The sequence below is a fragment of the Plectrocnemia conspersa genome, unplaced genomic scaffold (genome assembly GCF_051122295.1).
Source record: "Plectrocnemia conspersa isolate PC_06_02 unplaced genomic scaffold, ASM5112229v1 ptg000009l, whole genome shotgun sequence".
Lineage (NCBI taxonomy): Eukaryota > Metazoa > Arthropoda > Insecta > Trichoptera > Polycentropodidae > Plectrocnemia > Plectrocnemia conspersa.
This window is the reverse complement of record NW_028277173.1, coordinates 12,360,001-12,384,773: the sequence shown is the minus strand read 5'-3', so window position 1 is coordinate 12,384,773 and position 24,773 is coordinate 12,360,001. Positions and strand designations below refer to the sequence as shown.

At 29.2% G+C, this 24,773-nt stretch overlaps 1 protein-coding gene across 4 annotated transcripts in view; it reads left to right on the top strand.

Annotated features, from left to right (window-relative positions):
* Window positions 1-24,773, top strand: part of klar (klarsicht) — a 210,741-nt gene that overhangs the window by 76,613 nt on the left and 109,355 nt on the right. Inside the window, exons 1-6 of one of the 4 annotated variants that reach the window (XM_088193584.1) lie at window positions 527-594; window positions 795-942; window positions 3,996-4,167; window positions 4,240-4,434; window positions 4,569-4,773; window positions 8,129-8,259. In XM_088193584.1, the coding sequence (XP_088049710.1) occupies window positions 812-942; window positions 3,996-4,167; window positions 4,240-4,434; window positions 4,569-4,773; window positions 8,129-8,259 (834 nt within the window). In that variant the 5' untranslated portion in view covers window positions 527-594; window positions 795-811. Of the gene's footprint in view, window positions 1-526; window positions 670-794; window positions 943-3,995; window positions 4,168-4,239; window positions 4,435-4,568; window positions 4,774-8,128; window positions 8,260-24,773 lie in introns of those variants that run through there. The other 3 variants (XM_088193583.1, XM_088193585.1, XM_088193582.1) reach the window with 3 other exon arrangements.

The following is a 24,773-nucleotide window of genomic DNA, read 5'->3' as shown; positions in this document are numbered from 1 at the left end:
ACTCATCTCCTAGATGTTTATTCTTTTTCATAGAGTATCCAGTTTTGATCTTTTATTAGCATTTGTATCAATATCGATAAAAAGCAGATAAAGCGAATTAAAAAAGCGATTATACAAATATATTTTTTCACTTATATATATTGAAATAAATCTAATAAAATAGAAAATTCTAAAATATCTATGCGAATATTAAATAATAATAATAGGGGGATATATTATATACATATATTAAATTCTTTACATGAAAAATATTCATTGATTTGTTGAAGGAATAGAAGGCTTCCCTAAAGGATTTTTTGCAAATAATTAATAAATCAGAATACAATATATTTTATAAATAATAATTAGTTTATATCCATATGTATATGAGTGCAAAAAATATATTTGTATTATCGCTTATTTTATTCGCTTATCTCAGTTTTTTATTACCCATTCTAATTTTAAACTCAAACAATTCCACTTATCACATAATGTCATTAAGAGTTATCAATATTTGTTGTTTAGCATTTCTTTATGGAGTTGACTCAGTGTGTGTAAGAATGTGAGTTGAGATATACACATTTCCTAATAACCGTATTCTAATTTCCATTCAAGGTTTCGTAAGTTTTCGTTAAAATTGTGCTTAATTCAACAGGCACTATAAAGTTTTATGGTATCATATAGCGTTATGTATGAATTGTTAATTCTTCTTTATATTAACATACATTTTATTTATCTTGATTACAAATCATGATATAGTGATTATGAAAAAATGTAAAAGAATATATTTAAATATTTTTTTAATGTTGTTTCAGGTTTCGAAAACTCAGCAATGAAAAGTAGTTTTTCTTTGTCATCTTTACAAGCGACGGGTGGAGGTTGTGCTGGAGTTAATTCAAATGGAAGTCCAATGCACGTGCCTGGCCCTCCAGAACGCCCTTATCATAGTCTTACAAAGAAAAGGTATAGAAATATATTACACTATATACTTATTTAGTTGTCAGCATGTATTCCAACATAAGAGTACATAATAAGAAAAGTATATGTATATGTTATAGTGAATGCTTATTTCCAGTTAAGTTATATTTTCACTGACTCGCGTTTCAGTGAAATCATATTTAGGTATACATAAATAATCTTTCTTGCAATATATAAGATTTAATTCTCATTAAATTGTCCGAATGTTTACTATTTAGTTGGTTGCGTGTTTTAGATTTGATAGTGTTCATTAGGCTAAATCTACGTTCACAATCCGCACTTGAGGCTTGAAATGTTCTACAAATATCGTAGAGAACCGCGATTTCCTTAAATTCTTAGTATTTCAGAGCAAACATTATTAAATCATTGAATGTTTCTATACAGCCGGTTTTGTATTTTTCATAAATTATAAACTTAAAATCGGTATATTCTTCTAAAGTTTTACGTGAATAATTTTCATCGTCATTTTTTATTATAGATTGATATTTTATGCATAATTGTTTTATACTATCTTTTCCATGCTCTATATTCAAATTATTTCTCATCTCTATAAGATTAAAAAAAATCCTGTCTTTTATATCTTCATCGGGAAATCTATTATCTAAGTGATCGCAAAATAATTGAATAAATTGAAGAATCGCGGATGTATCTATATTATTGTCATTTAAAATGTTCTGGACCCCCATACTACAGGAGACTACTTCGCCTAAATATTGTGTTCTTATTTTATTTACTTTAGCCTTTGCAAATTGGTGAGCTTCCATCGATGTTAAATTACTCCTTTACAAAATTTTATTTAAGTTTGTCTATTCCTCGAATATATTATGAAGTATCATACATGCTACTTGATATTTTGTATCTTTTAAGATATTTTAAACAGTGTTTATTTATGGGGTCGTTTGATTCCTCAGCCTGCTCTGTGCAGTAATTTATTAACATATCATAATTTCTCATTAGAGCATTTAGTGCAGAATATCTTGATAGCCAGCTTACTTCATTAGGAGGTATGAACGATATAACATCAATATCAAAAATCGGCTAATTCTTTAAATTTTTCAATTCTTACAGATGACCTACTAAACATTGTAAATATTGTTCTTAAAAGGGTCTCGATTTCTTTAATAAAAGGCACCCGTTTCCAAGCATCATCTATTCTTAGATCTTCCCTGTCAGCCAAACAGTGTTGTTGATTCAAGTGTTCAATTTCTTCTCGTAGCTATGCAGCTACACCATTTGTTTTTCCTTTACATTACAGCGGCTCTATCGGAAGTGAACATAATCATTTTTTGCAAATCAATATCATTTTCATTATAAAACTTTTTTATTTCTCTTATAATAGAAATACTGTTACATCAAATTAAATTAATAATTCTGGCAAATGTTGTTTTGTACCATAATTCACAACCTGGTCTATATTTCATGTATAATATCAATTTTTCCACGGAAATATCAGTGCTTTCATCTACTATTAAAGTATGAAATAAAGATGTTCTTATTTCATCCATGCTCTTTATGCAAAACCGCATTGATACATTCTACAAATTCTAATGCATAATTTTTGCTGCGCCATGAATTAGGAATTTTAATATATTTCCCAACATGATCATGTATATTTTGCATGGAGAGCGTAGAAGAATTTATGGTAATTGCTAAAAAAACAACATTATAGATTAAAATTTTGATCATGTCTTTGTCTGCTCTTTTGCATTTTGCAAATTCTATTCTGATACTTTGATCTTCCTGGATTTCAGTCATAATTCTTAAAATTCCCTCATTTTTTTTTGTTTCGAATAGAAATAACTGAATCCGAATGGACTTTTTGACTTATGTGTCGCTTTAAATAGTCTAATTTCCAGTGGGTCTATTTATTTCCAGTGGTAAATTCCCCTTTAGAATTCGATTGACTGCAAATTTTACAAATTATATCATTCGTATTGGTGCGATAATCAAAAATGTCCCCGAGTTTCACTGTTGAAATTTGCGATGATTTTGATGATGGCATTTCAGTTTCAATTAACAAAGACAACCATTCAAGTTTGAATTCCTCACATTTTTTTTGTTTTGTGAGGAACTCGATGAAAACTTAAAATGACTTGCTGAACGTTTTGACATCTCTTAGGCCGGTTTCACACGTGCCGGATGGATTTGCGCGGCACCGGGCCAGCGTCGTGTAGTGGGGGTGGTGTTGTATGGGCAGCGTCGGGCCGGCGCCGGATGGATTCGTCCGGCACGTCTGAAATGGTAGGTACTAGCCCATACAACACCATCCCCACTACACAGCGCCGGCCAGGTGCCGGTTTAATCCATCCGGCACGAGTGAAACCAGCCTTAATCTCTAAATGGGTTTTGCGAAATAGAATAGCCTGAGAATTTTGCATCTAAAAATTGTGCAAGATATATATATTTATATTTAATATGGAGAAATTAAATATTATATTGATATTTAAATAATCAAATATTCTTTTGTTTTTATTATATTTTTTTTCTTTAAAATTAATATTGCAATTTCTTTGACGTTCCTTCTGCACGAATGTACTCCTCAAGTCAAGTCGCTCCGCTTAGTTGCCTATGTTTTTGAGTCGCCGCCGACTAGTCGTCCACCGACTAGTCGACAGTGTGTAATGGGCCTGTTAGACCTTATGCTAATAAGCAAAAATAAATGGTGAGTCAGCATTGGTGCTTACATTCGAAGTTAATGTTATTTTTAAATTTTATTTTTGCTTTTATTTCAGAAAATTCAAATAGTAAAATTTTTGTTTGTTCTGATGATTTCTGGAGTGCGCGCTAGCTGATAACTGCGCGGGACTTTCAAACTGCTGCATGATTGCACACGTGCGCAGCTTAGAGGGAACGTTGCCATAGAGTCTCGATTACCTTTCTCTAACGTATTGCTGAATAGATACATGCTAATACATCACTTTCCTTAGTCTGTGATGTGTTATTAATCCTTCCAAAACACTGCACTAAATTTCACGTGCCGTAAATAATACATAGTATGAAAATCTTACTAAAATTCTATGTATCATTTAATGCTTCAGGAAAGATCCAACACGAGAACTATGGAGAAGATCCTGGGGATCGACCCACAGCAACCAAAGCGCCCAATCTCTTGGCTCGTCGGCAACTCTGGCAGGCAAAGACGATTTCTGGGCCGCTCTACAGCAGAACTACAACTACATTATGGATAACAACCTCATAGATACCTGCAAAGTATGTCTTTTTTTACACTTAATATATAATACTGTATGTATTTTTATTAATGCTTTATTATTTTAATTTTAGGAGGCAAATGGTGAAATGAATCAAACAACACCTCTGATCCCAACCATAGTTCAATCTAACATGCGACCAGCTTACAGCCCATGGAGCATACGACAGCTCAACGCTGAATTTACCGAGATTTGCCAGTGGCTTACTTCCATGCAGGAAGAAGTTTATGGCAGTCCAGAGAATTTAGCTAATAAGGCTTTACGAGCTGTAATTATATATTTTTTATACATATTAGATTTACATATATTACCATTATTGGTATTCTCATACATATATTTAAAATATTAAATTTATGTTATAGTTAGAATCTATGGTTGTTTTCATGGTAAATTGTTTTACAGGCTCGCATGAAAGAGCTGATGGGATGTGAGAATCGTAGGCGTCGTTTCTTGGAGCAATCTGCGATCATATTAGCTCATGGCGGAAATGAAGCTGCTGCGGAAGCCACTTGGAGAGCTCGACATCTCAATCTTAAATGGAATAGTGTTTTGCAATCAATGAGCACTGAAGATGCTTTACAAAGTGACAGCAATCATAACAATGCTGGTTAGTTTTCACATTTAATTTATTTCATTGTGCAGTATTTTTATACTTAAACATACATGAAGGAACAAATCTGGTTTGATACTAATCTAGAAAAATCTTTAAGTTTCAACAGACCAGTAACTTTTTGTTATTTAGCCTCATGTCTATTATAACTCATTCGATTCAAATTTATGCATATTCCTAGTCTTTATACTTTAAAAATTTAGTTATTATTTATAGTTTGCAATAGAAGTAACAGCGTTTTTTAAATGGATCCATAATATACATAATGAGAACACGGCTATTTCTTCTTTAACCGCCCTACCTCTGGGTTATTATTCAAAAAGTAGTTAAAAAATACATTGGGTTTTTTTTTCATTAGATTTCACAATAACAATACTTGTTTACAATATAACAGAAAAAAATACGCAATAGACTCATTTGTGATCCTTTTTTGTATCCTTTGCAAGTCAGAGATTCTCGAAAAAAGATTTCGCAAAATATTTTTTATAATACCCATACGAACGTATCACGTACGTTTGTATGGGTAGGGCGGTTAATATTTAACTTCAGATTCTCAATTAATATTTGCAAGTAAATGCAAATATATTTTAACAATTATACAATATATTTTTATTCAATTTAATTAATTTATAAACATAAACATAAATATCAATATAATTTATATTTAATTATATTAAAATTGTTAATGTTCAGAAAATATTTTATTATTATACATTGTTATTGTGAGATTAAAATGCAAAAATAGCTGTGCATTATGAATATTGGTGAAACAATGAAATATTTTTAGTTGTGCCTTCGCTTAAAGCTGTCTAGGGATTTTTTGCCAATGTTGCCAATGTGTGTAGTGGTCATTCTAATTCTCTAAATTAAAATTGCACAATCCTTTTATGTCAAATTCAATATCACTTTCTGAACGTTCTTTCATGGCTCTTGTCTTAGTTCAATTATCTATCAATCACCTACTTATTTATAAATTTTAAGTTCGCATATGGCACACAAACATGATATAACTGCTTTATTCGGTGATGACATATTATATTTATACTAAAATAAATAATTAAAAATGGTTCAACAAATTGCTAAACGTTGCAAATCTCACTAAAAGTGTTGCAGTGAAATTTTCTCATAGAAGAAAAAGCTTTCGTTGTTGACAAAATATGTAATAAACACAACATTGGTAAAATTCTTTCATTTCACATTAAATTCTAAACTATAGAAAATCTCATATTAAGAGAAACGAATTTAAAGCGAGTTACTAGAGTCTATTAGAGCTGAATCCCCTTTTTGCCATAAAGTAAATTGAATATTAAAAATTAATAACTAATTTATAAATCTATAATAAAACCTTTACCAAACACAAATTAAATAAAAAAAACGCAATAGGAAAGAATTAAATCTCATAAACATTTATCAAAGACAATGTTCATGGAACTGCGAATAAGCATTAGATAATGTATACGTTTCATTGAAAGTGTACATATTTTTTCAGTGAAGTAGTTAAAATGTATCAAACAATATTTGACTTATAATTTCAATGGTCAATATCAGTGAAACTGTATTTATTCACTGCGTGGTTGAACTGGTAGACGTACATTTGGAACAAGTTATGTGATGCTTTAAATACTGTTCAGAAAATATAATTTAACTGATAGGTACTAGTGAAAATATATGTGTCTTATATATTCATTTGCTGTTCAAACCCAAACCTAACCTAAACAAATTAACTTGACTCAAATTGAGTCAAATTAACTTCAACAAGAGGTTAGAGCAGCATATAATTTCACTAGTGCATATTAATTAAATTAAATTTTCGCTACTAGAAGCATATATTTATACGTGGAAATGTATTCGGATTTGATTTCACTGAAACACCAGTAAAAAATTAACTTCAACTTGTAATACACATTCACTGTAACATATATTGAACATCACTTATAAAAATAAGAATTAGGAAGTTAACAAAGACTATGCAAGACGATGCCCTGGTATGTCTATTAGGCTGACCACGCACTAAGGAACCTGGCTGCCGCAGCCAAGATTTTGAGCAGCCAGTCGTGTCCATTGCGTCGGGCGAGATAGATGTGAAGTACAAAAAATATAATTACACTGGTTAAAAAAATTATAGAAGATATCTACTAAGAAAAGTTATATGGAAATCTATATTAAAACTACAGAAGTTTATTTATACAACATATTTTGACTTACAGTAGTTTTTTGCCCCCTTTCTGATACATTTGTACCAATAAACTGTACTTAATCCCATTTTCAACGTAAAATTGTATAAAAATACTTTATTCTGTCATTTTTATAATAAATAAATAGCCGAGCTTGACAAAATGCGTCGATAATTACTGGTTACAAGTGCGCAGAGACTGGAGACTGGCTGCCTAGTGTGTGAATAGGTGAAATCTATTGAAAGTCATCAACAAAAATTCACTTCATCAAAAACGAGTGGAGTAGGAAGTTCCGTAAAGGCATGAGTTTTGAGACAGACTCATTGATCAGGTCAGGCGTACTGATCCCGCTATCAGATTTGATCATAATAGTTAGAGAGAATTTGCACTTATGGCAGATGTGTCTTCCACATCTGCCATATTCGCCAGTTTTTACCCCCAAAGATTATCGTATCTTAGAACCTCACATTCGGCGATGGGATTAATAAGGTGCTATGACTAAGCAGAGTTGAGAGCTATACTTTAGATTATCAAGAACTGCAATGAATTATGCTGATGGTTATTTTTGTTTAAGAACCTTTCCTGTAGATTTTTTTTTTTAATTTTAATGGTTGGTCAAATATCAATTGAAAAATCTTAATAATAAATTAGATCTTTAAAATATGTATGGAATTAATTAAAAAATAACCATTAAAATTTTATATGAATTTTTTTGTAAAAAATATTTTTAAGTTTAAGAAATTTAAATGAGAATAGATATGTTTTAGAAAATGTCATCCAATCAGTTCTTAAACCAAAGTTTTTCCATGTTCTTTAAGTACACCGATCTTTCATAATATAATTGTTTCTTATAAAAAATAAATTAATTATTATACTAAAATTTATGTTACAATGAAAATATTTTCTTATTCTATTTTATGTACTCTAGTTATTTATATTATGTGAAGTTTAGAATCAATATAAGACGTCTAAAATGTTTTTTAAATAAAAATGCAATATTTTGATTTTAATGATTTAAAAAGTTAAGTTTTATTAGTGCCCATTTCATTTCGCTTCACATTTCTGCATATATATTGTGCTAAAGAAACGTACGAAATATATTGTCATATCTGATATTAATTCTAAACGTTATATTAATATTTATATTTTATGTAATATATGGTACCAATTAATCTTAGATGCTGAACATGAAGTAAAATGTCTTCGTCGTTGGTTGCACGAAATGGAAGATCGTTTACAACCCTTGAGTATAATGGCTGCGTCCAGCTGGTCCCGGATACAACTCATTCAGAAAGCTCAGGAACACCAGGTGAGCCTTATACTTTATAATTTCATACTTCAAATAACAATACAAGTTTGCCAGAATAACAAACGTTCTGCACTCTTGTGTATTATATATTGTGTATATAATATTTATATAATGTGTATGCACTTCCATGTTTATTATATTGTATTGCTTTCTCTGCAACATAAATGGTGAACAAGTATGCCTTATAGAAATTATTGTTAACCATTGTACTCTTGATCGAATTTAAAAATTCTCATACAATAGAACAATAGATGTCATTCTGGTTTGTTGTTTTATATAAAATGTATATTTTCAAAGTAAAATATCAAACAGATGTTCGCGTTTGAAAGTGAAATTATATATATTTTCTTGCCTTAGAAAGTTAGCTATCATCCTTATACGAAAAGTGCAAAATGTTTCTAGTCCGAAACGGACTCTATTATACAAAGTTACATGATTGAAAATAAACGTTACACTAATTGAGCGTGAATTGTATAATTTGATAAGTTGGCCATTATTTATTCCGTATAAAGCAAACATGAAAGTTTTCCTCGTAACAAATTTGCTTTGATTCAACTTTTGTATGGAAAAGCAAGTTACTTTCAATCCTGGATCATTCGATATAGAGTTGAATAATGAAAATGAAAGTTAGTTTAACTTCAAAAAAATGAGTACTTTTCAACTATGAGTAACAAAATAAATTGTAATAAATTGTATTAATTATTATTTTTAGTAAAACAAAATATATATAATTTAACCAACAATATATAATTGTTTATATATTACATGATATATACAAGGATTGTTACATTAATGCAATGACTCAAATATTTAGATACTTTTCTATGACGAGTAATTAGGAAAATTGTAAATATTGAAAAATTAATTAAGGGATTCTGAAGTCTCGGGTTTTTTCAATTCCCGGGACACGAGACTCAAATTTATAAAATCCCGGTAATTCCCGGAACTCGAGACTGAATATTTTTCGTTTAAATCGACAGGACTCTCGCGTCCAAATGTTTACGTTACAATGTCGGTTTTAAAAATAATTTTAAAATCTTTCTAAATGGTTCTCAACAATTCTTCGTATTTCAGACGAATAAGATCTTCCTGATATGAAGACTGGTCCTAAACTGAAAATATCGTTTTCATTATGAAACACGATATTAAAACACGTCCTATTTCGTTAACTCCCTATTTCGTGAAAAAATAAATGTAGGATATGGTAAATAAAATTTGAATCGGAAAGTCTTGTTTTCCGGGTTATTTTTTTAAATTTCCGGGACTCGAGACAGCAAAAAATCTTTGAATTCCCGGAAATAAATTTCCGTGGTGTCTCGACACAGAATTCCTAGATGCGATACAAAATTTATCAGTCGCACCTAAAATTAGACTAAAGTTGAGTTCTGTATCTAGAACGGCTTTCAGAAATATGTAAAAAGAGAATTACTCCAGTTCTTTAGACATATTATATGTATAATATAAGAATTATTATTTTTACCATCAACACAATCTATCGGTCATTACTAAAACAGACGAAAATCTGCACGGTAGTGCGAGCAAGCGACCTTGCTCTAGCTGTCAGGAGCGGTCTCGCTGGGAGTAGTGGGAAGTTAAACCTTTCCTTGCCACAGCAATTACATATTTTTCTTAATTTATGAGATTTTCAAATGCATATATACGAGTATCAGTTAAATTCACTACTTTTCTTCAATGTATAAATTGTTACAAGCAATATTCTTTCTAAGCATAACTCCTCTTACTGATCACATCATTGTAAATTATAAAGTAGTAAATTTTCAGTTAGGTTATGTCAGCCTATATGTTTTATTATTTTACATACACGGTTTGGAGTTGGTTAGGATAACTTTTTTTAATCTTCGAATATTTATGGTACCGCGTGTAAAGTGATTAATATATTTATCGGTAAAACTAATTAAGATATATTTTCCTAATTAATTAGTAAAATTAATCCTTCTAGTATTTTTGTATTACTTTTATTATTTTTTAGTGTATAATCTGAATTAAATAATCTTAACATAAAATATTTCGTAAATAGTATTATAGATACAATAAAAAAAGTCGAAAAATACACCACAACTCACATTTATCTTCATATTTTTTACCAATATTATAATTTACTTTCAAAACATAAACACTTAATAGTTGAAATATAGCGTTACCAGTATAAAACGCACACAACAGATGGCAGCTGATTTTTTAAACAGAGAACAGATGGTAACCATCCTCCAAAAAATACTGCCACTGATATTCGGTCAGATGTTTAACATACCCTTTTAGCTCCGATTTAATGCAAGAAGGAAAGAGACATATGTACTCGAAAATATTATATTTATAAGCCGCGTTTATCTTCACTCCAAAACCCTCGAAGGCTTTCTCGAAAACGTGTAAAGGCGTTTCGCAAGCCAATCTAACACAAATCGTGGCATAACAAGGAATACCGTACCTGTTCGATTGTGTTGTGATGCAGCGAACGTAACCTCTTCCGTCAGACCGATTCTGAGAAAAGAGATAAAATAAATGTTTGCATATATAAATTTATGTTACGATATGTTCAAAGCAGAAAATGCGATTTCTGCACTCGCCACATGTGCACTGAAAGAGTCGTTGACTGGTAGTGATTTCGTGGTTAATGCGGTTCGTATGGTACACCATATGCTTAAAATATACATCGATGGTAATAATAAAATGTTCATATGTTGTACAATAATATGTTTACATATATGTATTATATAATATATTTACTAGGCGTACCTGGTAACATAAATGCTATCAGGATCATATATTAAATGTAGCTCTTGCGAGACTAACCTATGGTTGACTATTGAAGTTAATGTGGCTTGCTGTATGGCTTTTGAAAATGTTTGATTTATGGTTATTCAATTCGATAGTTTTAGAGTAGATTAGTTTCACCTTTTAGCGAAAATTACTAATTGCCAAATTTTTCTCGTCGTTAAAAATCTCTAAAATATAAGGAATTTTTAATTCCATTGTCACTAAAATCAACCCCAAGCTTGTAAATCTGTGATTAAATTTTTGTATTTGAATAGATCATGAGATGTCACATTTTAGATAAATTTAGATGTAACCAAACTTTCTGTAAAGCTGCCAATTATAAAGTTATATAATTCAATTATAATGGCACCGATATTTATATAATATGGAATAAGAACGAAATACAAGTTATATCCATGAAATAGCTGACAACACGTAATTATTCATAGCAAATTTTATTGAAAATATATAATAAAGCTTTTGTTTTTAGAATTATCCATAGATTAAGAGTTGTCTTATGACAATGATAGCAACTTTTTGTGGTAAAATACTGCCCTCTAATTAACAATTCTTTAAAAAATATTCTCTTATGAAACAATGCGTTTTTCCATAAAATATCTAATTCCGTGCTATAAAGTGCATTTATTACGAGTGCTCTACTATTTTGGACAACAAAGTAGGCAAAATTAATTATTTTAGATGTAATTAAAAGTTAAAAACATTCGTATTGTTTTAAAGATATATAAAAAATCATTGAGAAAGTCCACAGCTCCACAAAATTAACTCGGAAATATGAATAATTTCTGGACTCTCGGCAATACCAGTGTTTTTTCATCTTCATTATTTTGTATTTTGTTATTAGTTGTGATGGTTATGGCTTATATAAATTTAATAAAAAAAAGTATAGATTTCTCTAAACAAAAAGGTACATAGGCAAAAAAATGTATTATCCATCTGGCAATATTTATTCCATCATTACTTATTTTATAAGCTTTAAGGGATTTAGTTTAGTAAATAAATTTACTATTTATATTACCACTCGACCTTTAATGAATATTTAAAGTAATAAAATTAATAATAATGACATCTTGCTGAGTTGGTCCTTAATATTCCAAATTATGTAAAATATGGGTAATCATTTTGGTTTAATAAATCTCATCGTTTTTTGTATGAAATAGCAGATTACAAAAATATGAGTCTCTTTAATAAATTTACTTTCTCTACTACAGCACCGAGATAGTAGCCATAAATAATGATGTTTATACTTTATATAAATAAAATTACTATAGATCACTTAAAATCTTCTGCATGTTGTTGTGTCGTTAACATTTTCATATTATATTTAAAAAAATGATGAAAACATAGTTCTTTGACATGATTTGTATGTAAATATGAATGTATTAAACGGAAGTATTTACATACATACATTTATGTATTAAGTACATGTAAACGCAGCTCTACTTGATTTACAAGCATTTGTCTGTTTACTTATTACTTGATTCGCATATAAATATATCTGCAGATGTAAAGCATTCGAATTTATTTCAATTCACAAATTATCTTGATGTGAACTCGCGCTTTAGATCGAAACCAGTTCAAGTTGTACCAAATACAGTTATTCAAAAACATGCCTACAACGCGTTGATCCATATAAGCCTATACAAACATATTATAAAATTCAGTTTTGAATTTGCTAAACTGTGACCGTCCGTTGTAATTTGTAATTGCCATTTTGCACGTACATATAATTTTCTGCTACATCTCGTGACGATTAGCATATTTAATACATACATTGTGGCTCACCTTTCGTTTTAATCGCACGCGTTAAGATTCTAATTGATATGTAAAAGAAAAATGCAATTAATACGTCTTAGTATGCATTAGCTTGTAACTTATTTTTTCTCTGGTTGTTTCTAGTGCTTACTACAAATCAACAACCGCGTCGCTTTCGTTAACAGATAGTCATCAGTGTTATATAAAAATCTATGAATTTTCACAGCGACCAGGCGTGAATTTGCTAACGTGATTATTATTCATTGTAGAGTATAGTTTTTTTCTTTGTCGTTACCTCATTGAAAATGTCGTTGCTCGCAACATCGCTTGGCTGGTTTCTTGACGATTCCTTTCATTTCAACTAGATAAGAAAATCCTGAAATGAATAGTCAAATTTGAATTTGATAATATTTTTATTTTTTTAATTTCACTGCAGTGCTCAGCTGTGCGGGTCAAATGTATGCAGTTATACACCTCAACAATTCGATAGGAAATTTTAATGAAGCCTTTAAAGTTGCCACTCAAAAGAAATGATTTAACAAAACCGGAAGCTGTATCAAATGCCAATTTTTTTTAAATACTTATATTTACTTTTTCTGCATGTCAAATTCATTAGATAACATTAGATAAAATTAACAAATAAAGCATTATCAGAAAAATATGTACCGATAAAAAAATGATCGGACGAAAAACGTAGCATAACATCAAAAGATTTTTAAAATCCCACTTTATAGTGATTTTACACTTTATCTCATATAGATCAGCGTTATAAGCAACTGAAAACTTTCTCTGTGGCTCGTCTTTAAAATTCACGAGCGTTGCTAATTTACAAAAGTCGATTTCAGGTCTCACTGTTGAATATATGTACATATGTATAATACATATATTTAAATATGTAGGAGCTCAAATGTGAAATTCGAAGCTTTAAGTTTAGAGCCTAGACACTAATACAAAACATTAAAACTGCAGCCCCGCTTAATATCTTACAAATATCAAGATAATTTTGGATTAATTGAGTCATATATGTAATATTTAAATACCGGAATTTAGTGGTTTAAAATCCATTTTTGCAAAACATTTTCAGCAATAAATTTGCATGTATTTAAGATTCATTTAATGCCAGTGCTTCATCTGAATTCACTATCTTGTAACAATGCGTAGAAAACAAAATTTAGCAGCATGGAATTAACTGAATTTTGGATATAAATGAAATATTAATATCCCCTTTCAAGTCGTATAGTTTAGAAAATTTGAATTCCATTTGCTATTTATTATTTGGGGGGCTGTTTCAGTTGGATTCCAAGATTTGAGAAAATCTGCGTGTTATATATACTACTAATTGTTATTAGTTGATTTACATTTTTTTGTAATCTTAAATATATAGTTTATATACGTTTACCTTACCCTTTAATTCGAAGCAAATATTTGATATTTTAATTATTATATAATTTTCACAAAAAAAAATTAGGGACCTAAATAAATAATATAACATAAAGCACATGAAAATATTTTTCTATTCTTATTTTGCTTATAGTTTAAATACCATCTTATATATAATTGTTCTAATCCGCTTCCGCCGTCGCTTCCGGACGCGCATAACTTTAAACGAAACATTCTCCGTTCAATTATCTACTCTGTAAATCGTATGGCTTTGTATTAACAGTGTGTAACAATACACGTAAACAAAGGAAATATATTTAATTATAATAATAAATAATAATAAAAATTAAAATTGAATTTGTTCCGATTGATTTTCGAGCCGCCGGTAATGCGTTCTGTTGTTTCGACCAATCAAAAATAAGCATTCAAATATTCAAATAGCGTCGACCAATGAAAAATAAGCATTCAAATTCAAATAGATAGTACCGTGACAACACTTTTAAATAATTATTATTTAATAATAAAATTTTGCTACGCGACAATAATTTTCATTAATTCGTCATTTGACTGAATAAAAATTAAATATATACATAATGTGTTGAGGATTAGAAGAATACATTGATTAAACTAGATAAACAATCATAAAATAATCTTCGTAATGAAATTTTCAAATTTTGAATTCCCGGCGACGGGCTCCGAGGCCTAAAAGTGAGTTTTTGCTTTTATAAATAATCGGATTGCAAATTAACTAGGTGTGTTATATAACTATGAAAATTAAATATATACATAATGTGTTTAGGATAAGAAGAATACATTGATTAAATTTGATAAACAATCATAAAACAATCTTTGTAATGAAATCTTCAAATTTTGAAATCCCGTCGCCGGGCTCCGAGGCCCAAAAGTGAATTTCTCCTTTTATATTACATAAACATTATCATTGCTTCCGATTTAATGTACAATTTTAAACATGAACGTGTAATATATCCTTGGTATGTATGAGGATTGAAAGTTAATGTCGATCAAATCGGCGCTGTCGGACAGCTTATAAATGTGTTGTTTCTTGGATGTTATCTAATAAACGACATTTTACAATGATTATAAATATGTGATTGCATACCTGGAATAATCGATAGCCAAAATATCTAAGAGTGGGTTATTTTTAATTCCGATGTGGCAAAATATGTACAATTTTTGTTCTGTGCCATCATTCCTCTTTCTGAATAGCCAAATTTAAGATATTCAGTTACATCAAACTTATGTAGTATGTTCTTTATTAAAAGATAATACTTGCTGACAGTGACTTCAACATGAGAAGATTAACTCTTTGTTTATATATACCAATTCTACGTTGTAGCCATATAGGTCATCAAATTGTTCCATCATTGCTTCTGAAAAATAATTAAAAAACAATAAGACTCCTATCAAGAGTAAACATTGAACACATTATTACTACTAATATAATCCATAAATTAAATTTAAACGACAACCAAAGAACACAATTGATGGATGTACTGTAGAGGATTAAACACGTAGATTGGCATCTTTTCATCTTCTACAAAATTGTCACAATATGTCATATATTTTTTATTATTACTAGCATTGTAATATGTTTAATTAACTTCGGTATGTATACCTTTAATTGCCAAATCACCGCTGTTTGTCTTTTAATATTAGATCCTGGAAAGTCAATAGTAATTTTGTTAGAATAACCGTGTTATATTATTCATTTATAACTAAACACTTATTGGCACACCCACAATTTATAGTTTTGTCTATAATTTCAAATGCTGCATCACTTGAATCATCTTCAATTGTCACTTTTTAACAAAAATGCCGCGATTATAACATATTTCTTGCCAGAGTGACAGAAGAACTGTCAAAGCAAATTTGGGAAGTCCCGCGCTTGAGAACGAACTAAATTGATTTTAACGAGCGAAATTGATTTTAACGAGCGAAATTGATTTTAACGAGCGAAATTTATTTTAACGATTTAAATTGTATAAAATTTATTAAAATATGTATAAAAATCATCAAATACAAAAAAAAATGTTTTTTAAAATATTTTTTTAGTGTATAGATTTAAAATATAATATAAATAATGTGGATATGTATTAGCTTCTCTATACAGAAAAAATATGTACCTAAATTTTGGCGAACGTTGGCAATTTAAAGTTTTAGTTTTTAGAGAATTTTTAAAACTTTGCTTTAAAAAATATTTTAAACAAAAAGGGGCAAAGTTTCAAAATAAGTACTATTCATTACCAACCAACTACTAAGCGCACGGTATTGCAAAAATCCCTCTTACTGACGCCTTTGAAAGTAAACTACACAAAAATGTATAACACTAATTTAAATATTTTTTAAATTAAAAGTTTCAGAATAAAATTTCAAGATTTATTCAAAATATTTTTTTCAACATTAAAAATATTTTTTATTTTATTATGGATTTTAAATATTAATAATTTATTATAGATTTTAAATATCATTAGTTTATTATTAATTTTAAATATAGTAAAAACTTTTTACACTCATTAATTATTAAAATATATAATGCTACGCAGAAAAACATTTACTTTAAAAAAGATGTAAATCAAAATATTTTTTAATCAAAAAAGACAAAGATTTCAAAATTATTAATATTTTTAAAACGCACTTTTGGTCTAAAGTAACAGATTAGGTGCTTGATATCTTTAGTTTATTGTTTCTTTCTCATTAGTAAATGTAATTAAAAACTGACTTTTATATTTACACATAAAACATAGAAATATTTTTTTAAATTATAAAGTAACTTATGGTGTCACCAAAAAACTTTTTTATTACGAAAATTTAAATTTATGATATAATTGTGTTATGCAGCGTTAAAAATGGCACTCAAACACATAAAATACGCTAAAACACAATCAATGACTTATAATCACTCACATTGCACTAACTATATATGATCGATTGTGTTGTAGCGTTAGTAAGGTGTAACAAAATATTTTTTCATATCAGTAATATTTTTGAGCGGATGTGTAACCGATGCTATTTATTATTAATATTATTTATTAAACTGTAAACCTACTTTTAAATGATACAAAATGTTACGTTTTAATATTATTTTTTATGTTGAAAACATTTTGCTATTTTTTGTTTTAATAATATTTAGTAAAGTTACAAACCTATTTTAAAAAATATTACAACGAAATCTCTTTGTAACGAATACCGAAATAACAAAATTCCCAGTATAACGAATCTTTAATTTGTCCCCGAAAAACTTGCATACAAAATGTTTTCATTATAACGAAGACTGATCTCAGTATAACGAAATATTTTGATCCGAATTTAAGAATGACGTTGCAACTTTACACAATATTTCTCCAAATTTAGTTCGTTCTTGACGTGGTGTGTGACAGGTGTGTTCAAAAGCGACATTACAGGTGTTTCGCTGACCCTCAAACTTTTTTTATAAAACATTTTTTTCACAAATTTTATTGTTTCATACAGTATCCTTAAAAATGGGCAAAAAACTTTCTGTCAACCTTATAAGAGGTTATTTTGATGTTGTAGTAATGTGATAATTAAAAATAAAATATATCATCTTCCTTACGTTCAATATAACGAATTTTCAGTATACCAAAATTTATTCATTGGTTCCGCGAGCTTCGCTGTATTGAAATTTCATAGTACAATTTTTAATTTATTATTATCTAGCCAAGTTTTAAACTTATTCATGAATGATATACAATATTTAGATTTATCATTAAATATCTAAGTTTCAATATAACGATAAAATCTAACGTTGTAAACCTAATAAATAATATAAAATGTTTTCTTCTGGAAATATTTAGTCAAGTTGTAAACCTATTTTCAAATGAATTGAAAATGTTAAGTACTTTTTTATAGATTGAACTATTTTGTCTATCATTGAAAATCCTAAATAGTAATGTCCAATTTGAACCATTAAATTTTAAAAAATATTTAAAAAAATCAGAACGAAGCAAAAATTATATTTAAAACCCAAAAAGTTGAGGGTCCGGTATTCGCACACTCGCTAGCTATCGGTACCTCACGATAGTGAGGTACCGACAGCTAGTCATTAAAATTGGATAAAATAATTTAATATTTATTAAAGCAATTTAATATTTATTAAAGCAATTTAATATTCTCATGTAAAAAGAAAATTTTCGAAAATGCTACTGGGAATGTTTCTTTGAAGTCGACTCTATGTAGAAAAATAACGGCGTCATAAATAGGAAGAGTTTAGAGTTCCTGAACTGTGTTTATCGAATCTAACGTCTGATTTGTGTGTAAACAAGAAAGATATTTCGTGCGAGCGACGAAAGGAAAAAAGAAACTCGTAAAACGGTTGTTTTAATTTTGTGGTTGTAACCGATGTTTGTTTTTTTCGAAGTCCAAATACATATACACAAGAAAAATTATGAACGATAAATGAGTAGAAATTATTGGGTCTGCCCACCGAAAACAAATAGAAAGTTACATTAAAATTATTTTAAGATTAATTAATAATACAAGAATGTTAACATTATATAATTTATTATTCATTCCTGAATCAGGACATATCTATAATATTTAACAAGCACTTTAATTACTTAAATTTTATTTTGTGTATTAATATTTACGTTAATGATGCTCAGAAATTATTTTAATTAGAAAGTACGTATGTGGGAAATATTTTTGGTATGTGTGTATGTTTACTTATTAATTGTAATATGATGTTTAGTAGGTTTTTATGAAAAATTGTATATGATATTAGCCAATTTACTTAGTACCGATTCATAATTAATTCCGTTCTGTTAATATTTATGTATAATACAACACCTGCATTCTTTCCAAACTTGATGTTTATATGAACTTGATAAATCATATAATTTTATAATATATAAAAAAAGTATTGTATTTATACAAAACTGAGTTTCATACTAACAGCTTCGTTTTTATACAGTGCACTTTCTTGAACGCTCATTTTTTTTGTGAACGAAATATGCATGTCTAACATATTAATAATACGTCGTATTGGTCGATGATATCATTGCAAATTATATTTTTGCAAACTTTCAACTATGCTTTTTTCCTATAGCTTAAAAGTTTTCTTGTTGTACTAATGAGATCATGCCGACAAATGATAATTTTAGTACTGTTTTTATACGGGGCTTTTCGATCAGCGCTGATTGATGGTGATGGGAAAGAATTCGAACACCGAAAGTCACTGTCTTCTGGTATGGGTCATGACGACTTCCACGCCTGGGTACCACATCAGGAAGTGATACATCAACAAAGTCGGTAAAATTAGAATTAACGATCTCAACCGTGCCATGGGACAAAGCTTCAATGACCATGGGGAAAGATCTAACCGGCTGCGTTTTATTTTAGTTTGTGTTCTTTGGTCACGTAGCTTTGGATCTAAAAGGTAGAAGTTTGCATTTATTGACGATCGATGAATGATATATTACCCTGGGGTGATGAATGGACCATCTTTCAACTTTCACTTATACATAAAATTACAATATACTCTCGATTATCCGGGTTAATGTCGAGGAGGAAGGGTACGGATAATTGAAAAACACTGATCAATTTTTATTTGGTTTTAAAATATGTATAATGTATTTATAATATAGATTATCAATGTTTTGAGAATCAATAATTTTCGAATATCAGTCCTAATTTTTTAAGAGCTACTATACCATTATATTTGAATTCCCTTTGGTCGATAAAGTGTAGTCAAGTTTCAACATAAATCAGTGCCGTTTTGTGACTAATATAATTGTTAGTATTTTCTTCACTTGTATTATAACTCCCATCCTATTGTTTGAGTGACAATAGAAACGAGACCCGCATCATTCAAGCAAAAAACCCGGATCATTTGAATCGTGAACAAACCATTCCTTATTGTTCTTCCGATTGTCATTTTCAAAGCACTTTAAATTTTTTATTAATCTGCATGTTTCAGATATATCACTTGCCTGTCTCTTTAGAATCTTTTTCCACGATCGACCAAGTATAACATACTGATATACTTTTGAATAAGATTGTGCTATTTCATGTATAGCATGCAATGTCTTCATTTTTTTCTCCAGAAAATGATTAATCCATCATCTTTCTCAGCAAGCGTTTTGAAAAGACCAGGACGATAAAGCCGTTTCATTGATCATATTATATAACACCATGTATTGAATTAAATATGTAATATTAGGCGGTAAAAATTACAGCTATAATACTGTCGTTTGTTTTCTATATGGTTTTATTCGAATGAGGAGTATTATCTAATACAGCTTTATGTGGCAACCTTTTACTTTTTAAAAAATCTCTTACTTCAGGAACCCATCAATGCTCCTTTTTGGTTATATTAATGTAATATATATTGTCGGTTCTTGATGAATCCTGCCGTTGAATCCAATTTTATGTTATATGTATGTACATATGTATATCTCGACGAAGCTCACCGATTTGATATTGATTTGTGAGTCCATCGCGGAACGTTTAGGGGAGGATTTGAGATCTCCTAGTGAAAGTCTCGGTTTTCCAGTTTTAATGAATTCACCATAAAATAATTATAATCTTTATATGTTAGCTGTGACTTGGTAAAGATTGATATTTATCGGTCAGATGACTGACCGCATGGTTTAAAGTTACTTGACAAAATGCTCCCGAACAAATAAGATTCCCCTATTTATATAATTATGTCAATTATTTGTTTCAACACCAAAAAAGGGTCATTGCGTCGTCTTCCAGTCCAGAAATAAGTATGTAGCTTTTTTTGCTGAGAAGCGACGATCTCATAACGCATAGCCCAAAAATATAATATATAACAATAATTAACAATATGTTTTTAATTACAGTCCCTTTAATGGTTTAGTTTTTTTTGCTTTTCCAAAAACCAAAAGTTCCAGAAGCATTTATGATTTTGGTAGCACTGATACTTACCTATAGGGCATAGTCTTATGTTTTTTTAGTTATTTCATTTTCCAATATATATATATATATATATATATATATATATATATATATATATATATATATATATATATATATATATATATATATATATATATATATATATATATATTGACGTTTCGCTCGTGAAATTGCGACATTAAATTGAGTATGAAAAAAGCATCCAACTCTTGTCACATTGAGCGATTGTATTTTTGTGGTAATTATTGTTAAGGGAAAGGCAATGTGAATTAAGAATTATGAAAATGCATATAGCTATGAATCAATAAGAATGTTACCTCAATCGCTGAATCAATAGGAACCTATCAGGGTCGCCTCATTAATAACCTGATGGTTTGTTTATGACGTGGTAATCAACTCAGATTCAGTGAATTTTAAAATTAAGTTGTTTAGCTTATAGTTTATTTTCTGTCCATTATATTTTCTATTGAGTAAAATGGGCGTGTCCCAACTGATATCTCCAAGAATAGAGAAATTGATTTCATTAACTTTAACATTGCTGAGCGCATGAAAATTACATGGTTTATGATAGCTTTTACTGAATTTATACTATTATACATTGCTATAATATAAATAATTATTTTAGAATGTACTTACGTACATTAAGCTCTAAATAATCGCTTGCGTTTATTTCGTTAGGTTTTAATAATTAAACTTTGAAAATTATAATATAGATTTCGAAATCGTTTCTTAATCGAGCAAATTAACTAGACAGATGTTCTACAACTTACTACATCACAATATGAGATTTCTTTTCTAGGCGCGCCTATAAAAATATTGTCGGTTTAAACATGTGTCGGGATAATATGTTGCAGCAGCAAAAGTCATGTCACGTCATTTGTCTTTGCTCTATAGAGCTTTGGAATGCGAAACGAGGGCGCTCAAGGGACGCTGACCTCCTGAATGGGTACCATTTCTAGGACCAATTGAATAATCTCAAGTAAGGATCTGTAACACTATACAGCAGTAGCAGTAATTAACTGTAACACATTTGATCCACTCGACACATTTTTTTAACGCATAAACCATTTGATAAGTGCGTCATAGATTCAGACTCTTTAAAACAAACTCTTAAATGAATTAATGGTGTATTAAAAAAATTATCGATGCCGATAGTATTGTGTGCAATTACACCATTTTTATAATCAGATTTATCCGTATTTGGTACACTGTTCCATGGATAATCTCATATGTAATCTTTGACGGTATAATTAATTAGTTTATGACTCAAATCAGGTATTCTCTATTGGTGGTCTGATCATTGTTGAACCTTAACGACTTCTTGCGCACTATAGAGTTCGTGTAATATTACGTTAGTTGGTTAGTACTGACAGGATGGGAAACTTTGGAGGCGTTATTATACTTCGGTAAAACGACGACAATGAACGTGGGCATGTTGTGGTACTTTTTTTTAAATATCCATCTCTTAATTGTGCCTATATGATTTTAATATTATAATAAGTTCTCACGCCTACATCCTATATAGAAAAACTATATTGAAATGCCATTATGCCTTATACGTATGTTGTATTAAAATTATTTAGAACAAGACATTAAATTATAATTTTTGCTAAAGGTCATATTGACGGCCTAATGTGAAATTTATCTGCGAGAAGAAAACATAAAAATGATAATATTATTATCGGCTGAAGTATTATTTAGCGGATTTTTATATCTCAAATATAATATAATGATAAATTATATTGCATCGAAAATATTTCTGAAGCATTTTATTTAGAGATTGCCTTTTAACATCTTTATTTATTTTTCAAAGTAGTCACCATTTTCTACTTTTAAAATATCCATTGGTCTTGTAATGTCATCACTGATTTTCAATGATTAATACACACAATGTTATGTAGAGCTCATCAATTATGGTTAAGATTTAGAGAAATGAAAACGAATCGAACTAATAAATCATAGGATGGTGCTTTAAAGCGGTTCTCTTTGAAAAATGTGTTATAAATTATTTACGAGGTCAGTTCTTGAACTCAAATTCATAACAAAACAAATTTGATTGCCTCTTTGTTCATTATATATAATATATATTTGGTTGCATAATATTATATACCGATATAAAAGGATTATAATAAAAATGATTAGCTTTAAATAACTTTGTTGAGATAATTTTTAAATATGTAATTAATTATTATAGCATTAATTTAGATGGGCAATTCATATTACAAAGTAATATATAAGATTTGTATCATATAAACTGGTGAAATCTATATGTTTATCAGTATCACAGCAATCAATGCACTGAAATACCGTTTTTCTCGTTATTTTTATAAATTAATTCACATTTAAATTTCTCTTAATTTGTAGTTGCGAGTTTTCCCTCTGTACTTCCTCCGCTTTATCGTTCGATAACATATTATTCGCGATTAAAATGCGACAGGACACACGAACGAAAGCTTCAATTAATTTTGTCTCGCGGTAAGAAGAAATTTCTCTTTTCTTTGAGAATTTCACTTCTTCGAGATGTTCGTTTACTACAACTTGCAATTTTTGAAAACAAGATGCAATTTCGCCTCTTAACGACGAATTAATGTAACGGTATGACAATTTGGATTTACCCTGAAGCTTTTTGGCTCTCGACACACTTACCCCGATACTTTTTGATTGTTCAATTATCACGTTGACAAGCTTTACGCTGTAAACGGCGTTAAATGTATAATTTTTAATTTTCATTGTACAAAATTGCCGTTAATGTTACTTAAAACTACTAAGGAACATCATATGGCTTTATTTTTTTATTCTTATCCATCTCTCTCGATACCTGAATTCAGGGTTTCATGAACTATTTTTACTTGGTTTTTCCATCTTAGGATAGATTCCCAATAGCTGTAAGCCTATGCGTGTTATTCTCTTGTCGACCCATATACCCTGCTATTATTTTATTTTTATATATTATATAAATTAATTTCATCAAAGTAGTGTGTGCTTTAGATTTAGAATATTATGTTTTTAATTGATTTTAAGTTTCGTTTTGTCGTAATCACCGATTCTTGAGACTATGTAGTATATTTGTATGGCTAACTTAAATTTTGTTTTCTTGCCCGCCAAGCCTAAAATATTTCCGATGCGGTACTTTACAAAAAAAGTGGGCCGACCCTTAATGTAAATCATATTTTTTTGCAATAAAATCTTATTTGTACATTTCTTCTTTCCTTTAGTATAAATAAAATTTAACGCTTTCTATTTAAGCATGGTAATTTATTACATTAAATTTTACGAGAATTTAACGGTCAAGTTTTACTGTTAACCTTTGTGTGAATATAACATAAATAAACAATATTAAATATTATTTTTATTAACCATTCTACATAATATTTTAAGTGTGCTTAATGATTTATTGAAAATCAAAAGATTCATTTTGTTTATATACATATATTTTTAAGGCTTTAATTTAAAAAATAGTAATTTGTATTTAATACACACACATATCCACTAGTTTAACATATCTATCTATATATAGACACCTTTTATCTTCACATATCATTTAAACAAAACAAGCCTCTCGTTGAATGCAATTTATTTCGAAGCTTTGTTTATATTTATGTCGACATTGTTCTATCGGCACTTTAAGTGTACTAAAACTAAAACTGAACAGTTTGCACTTAATTATC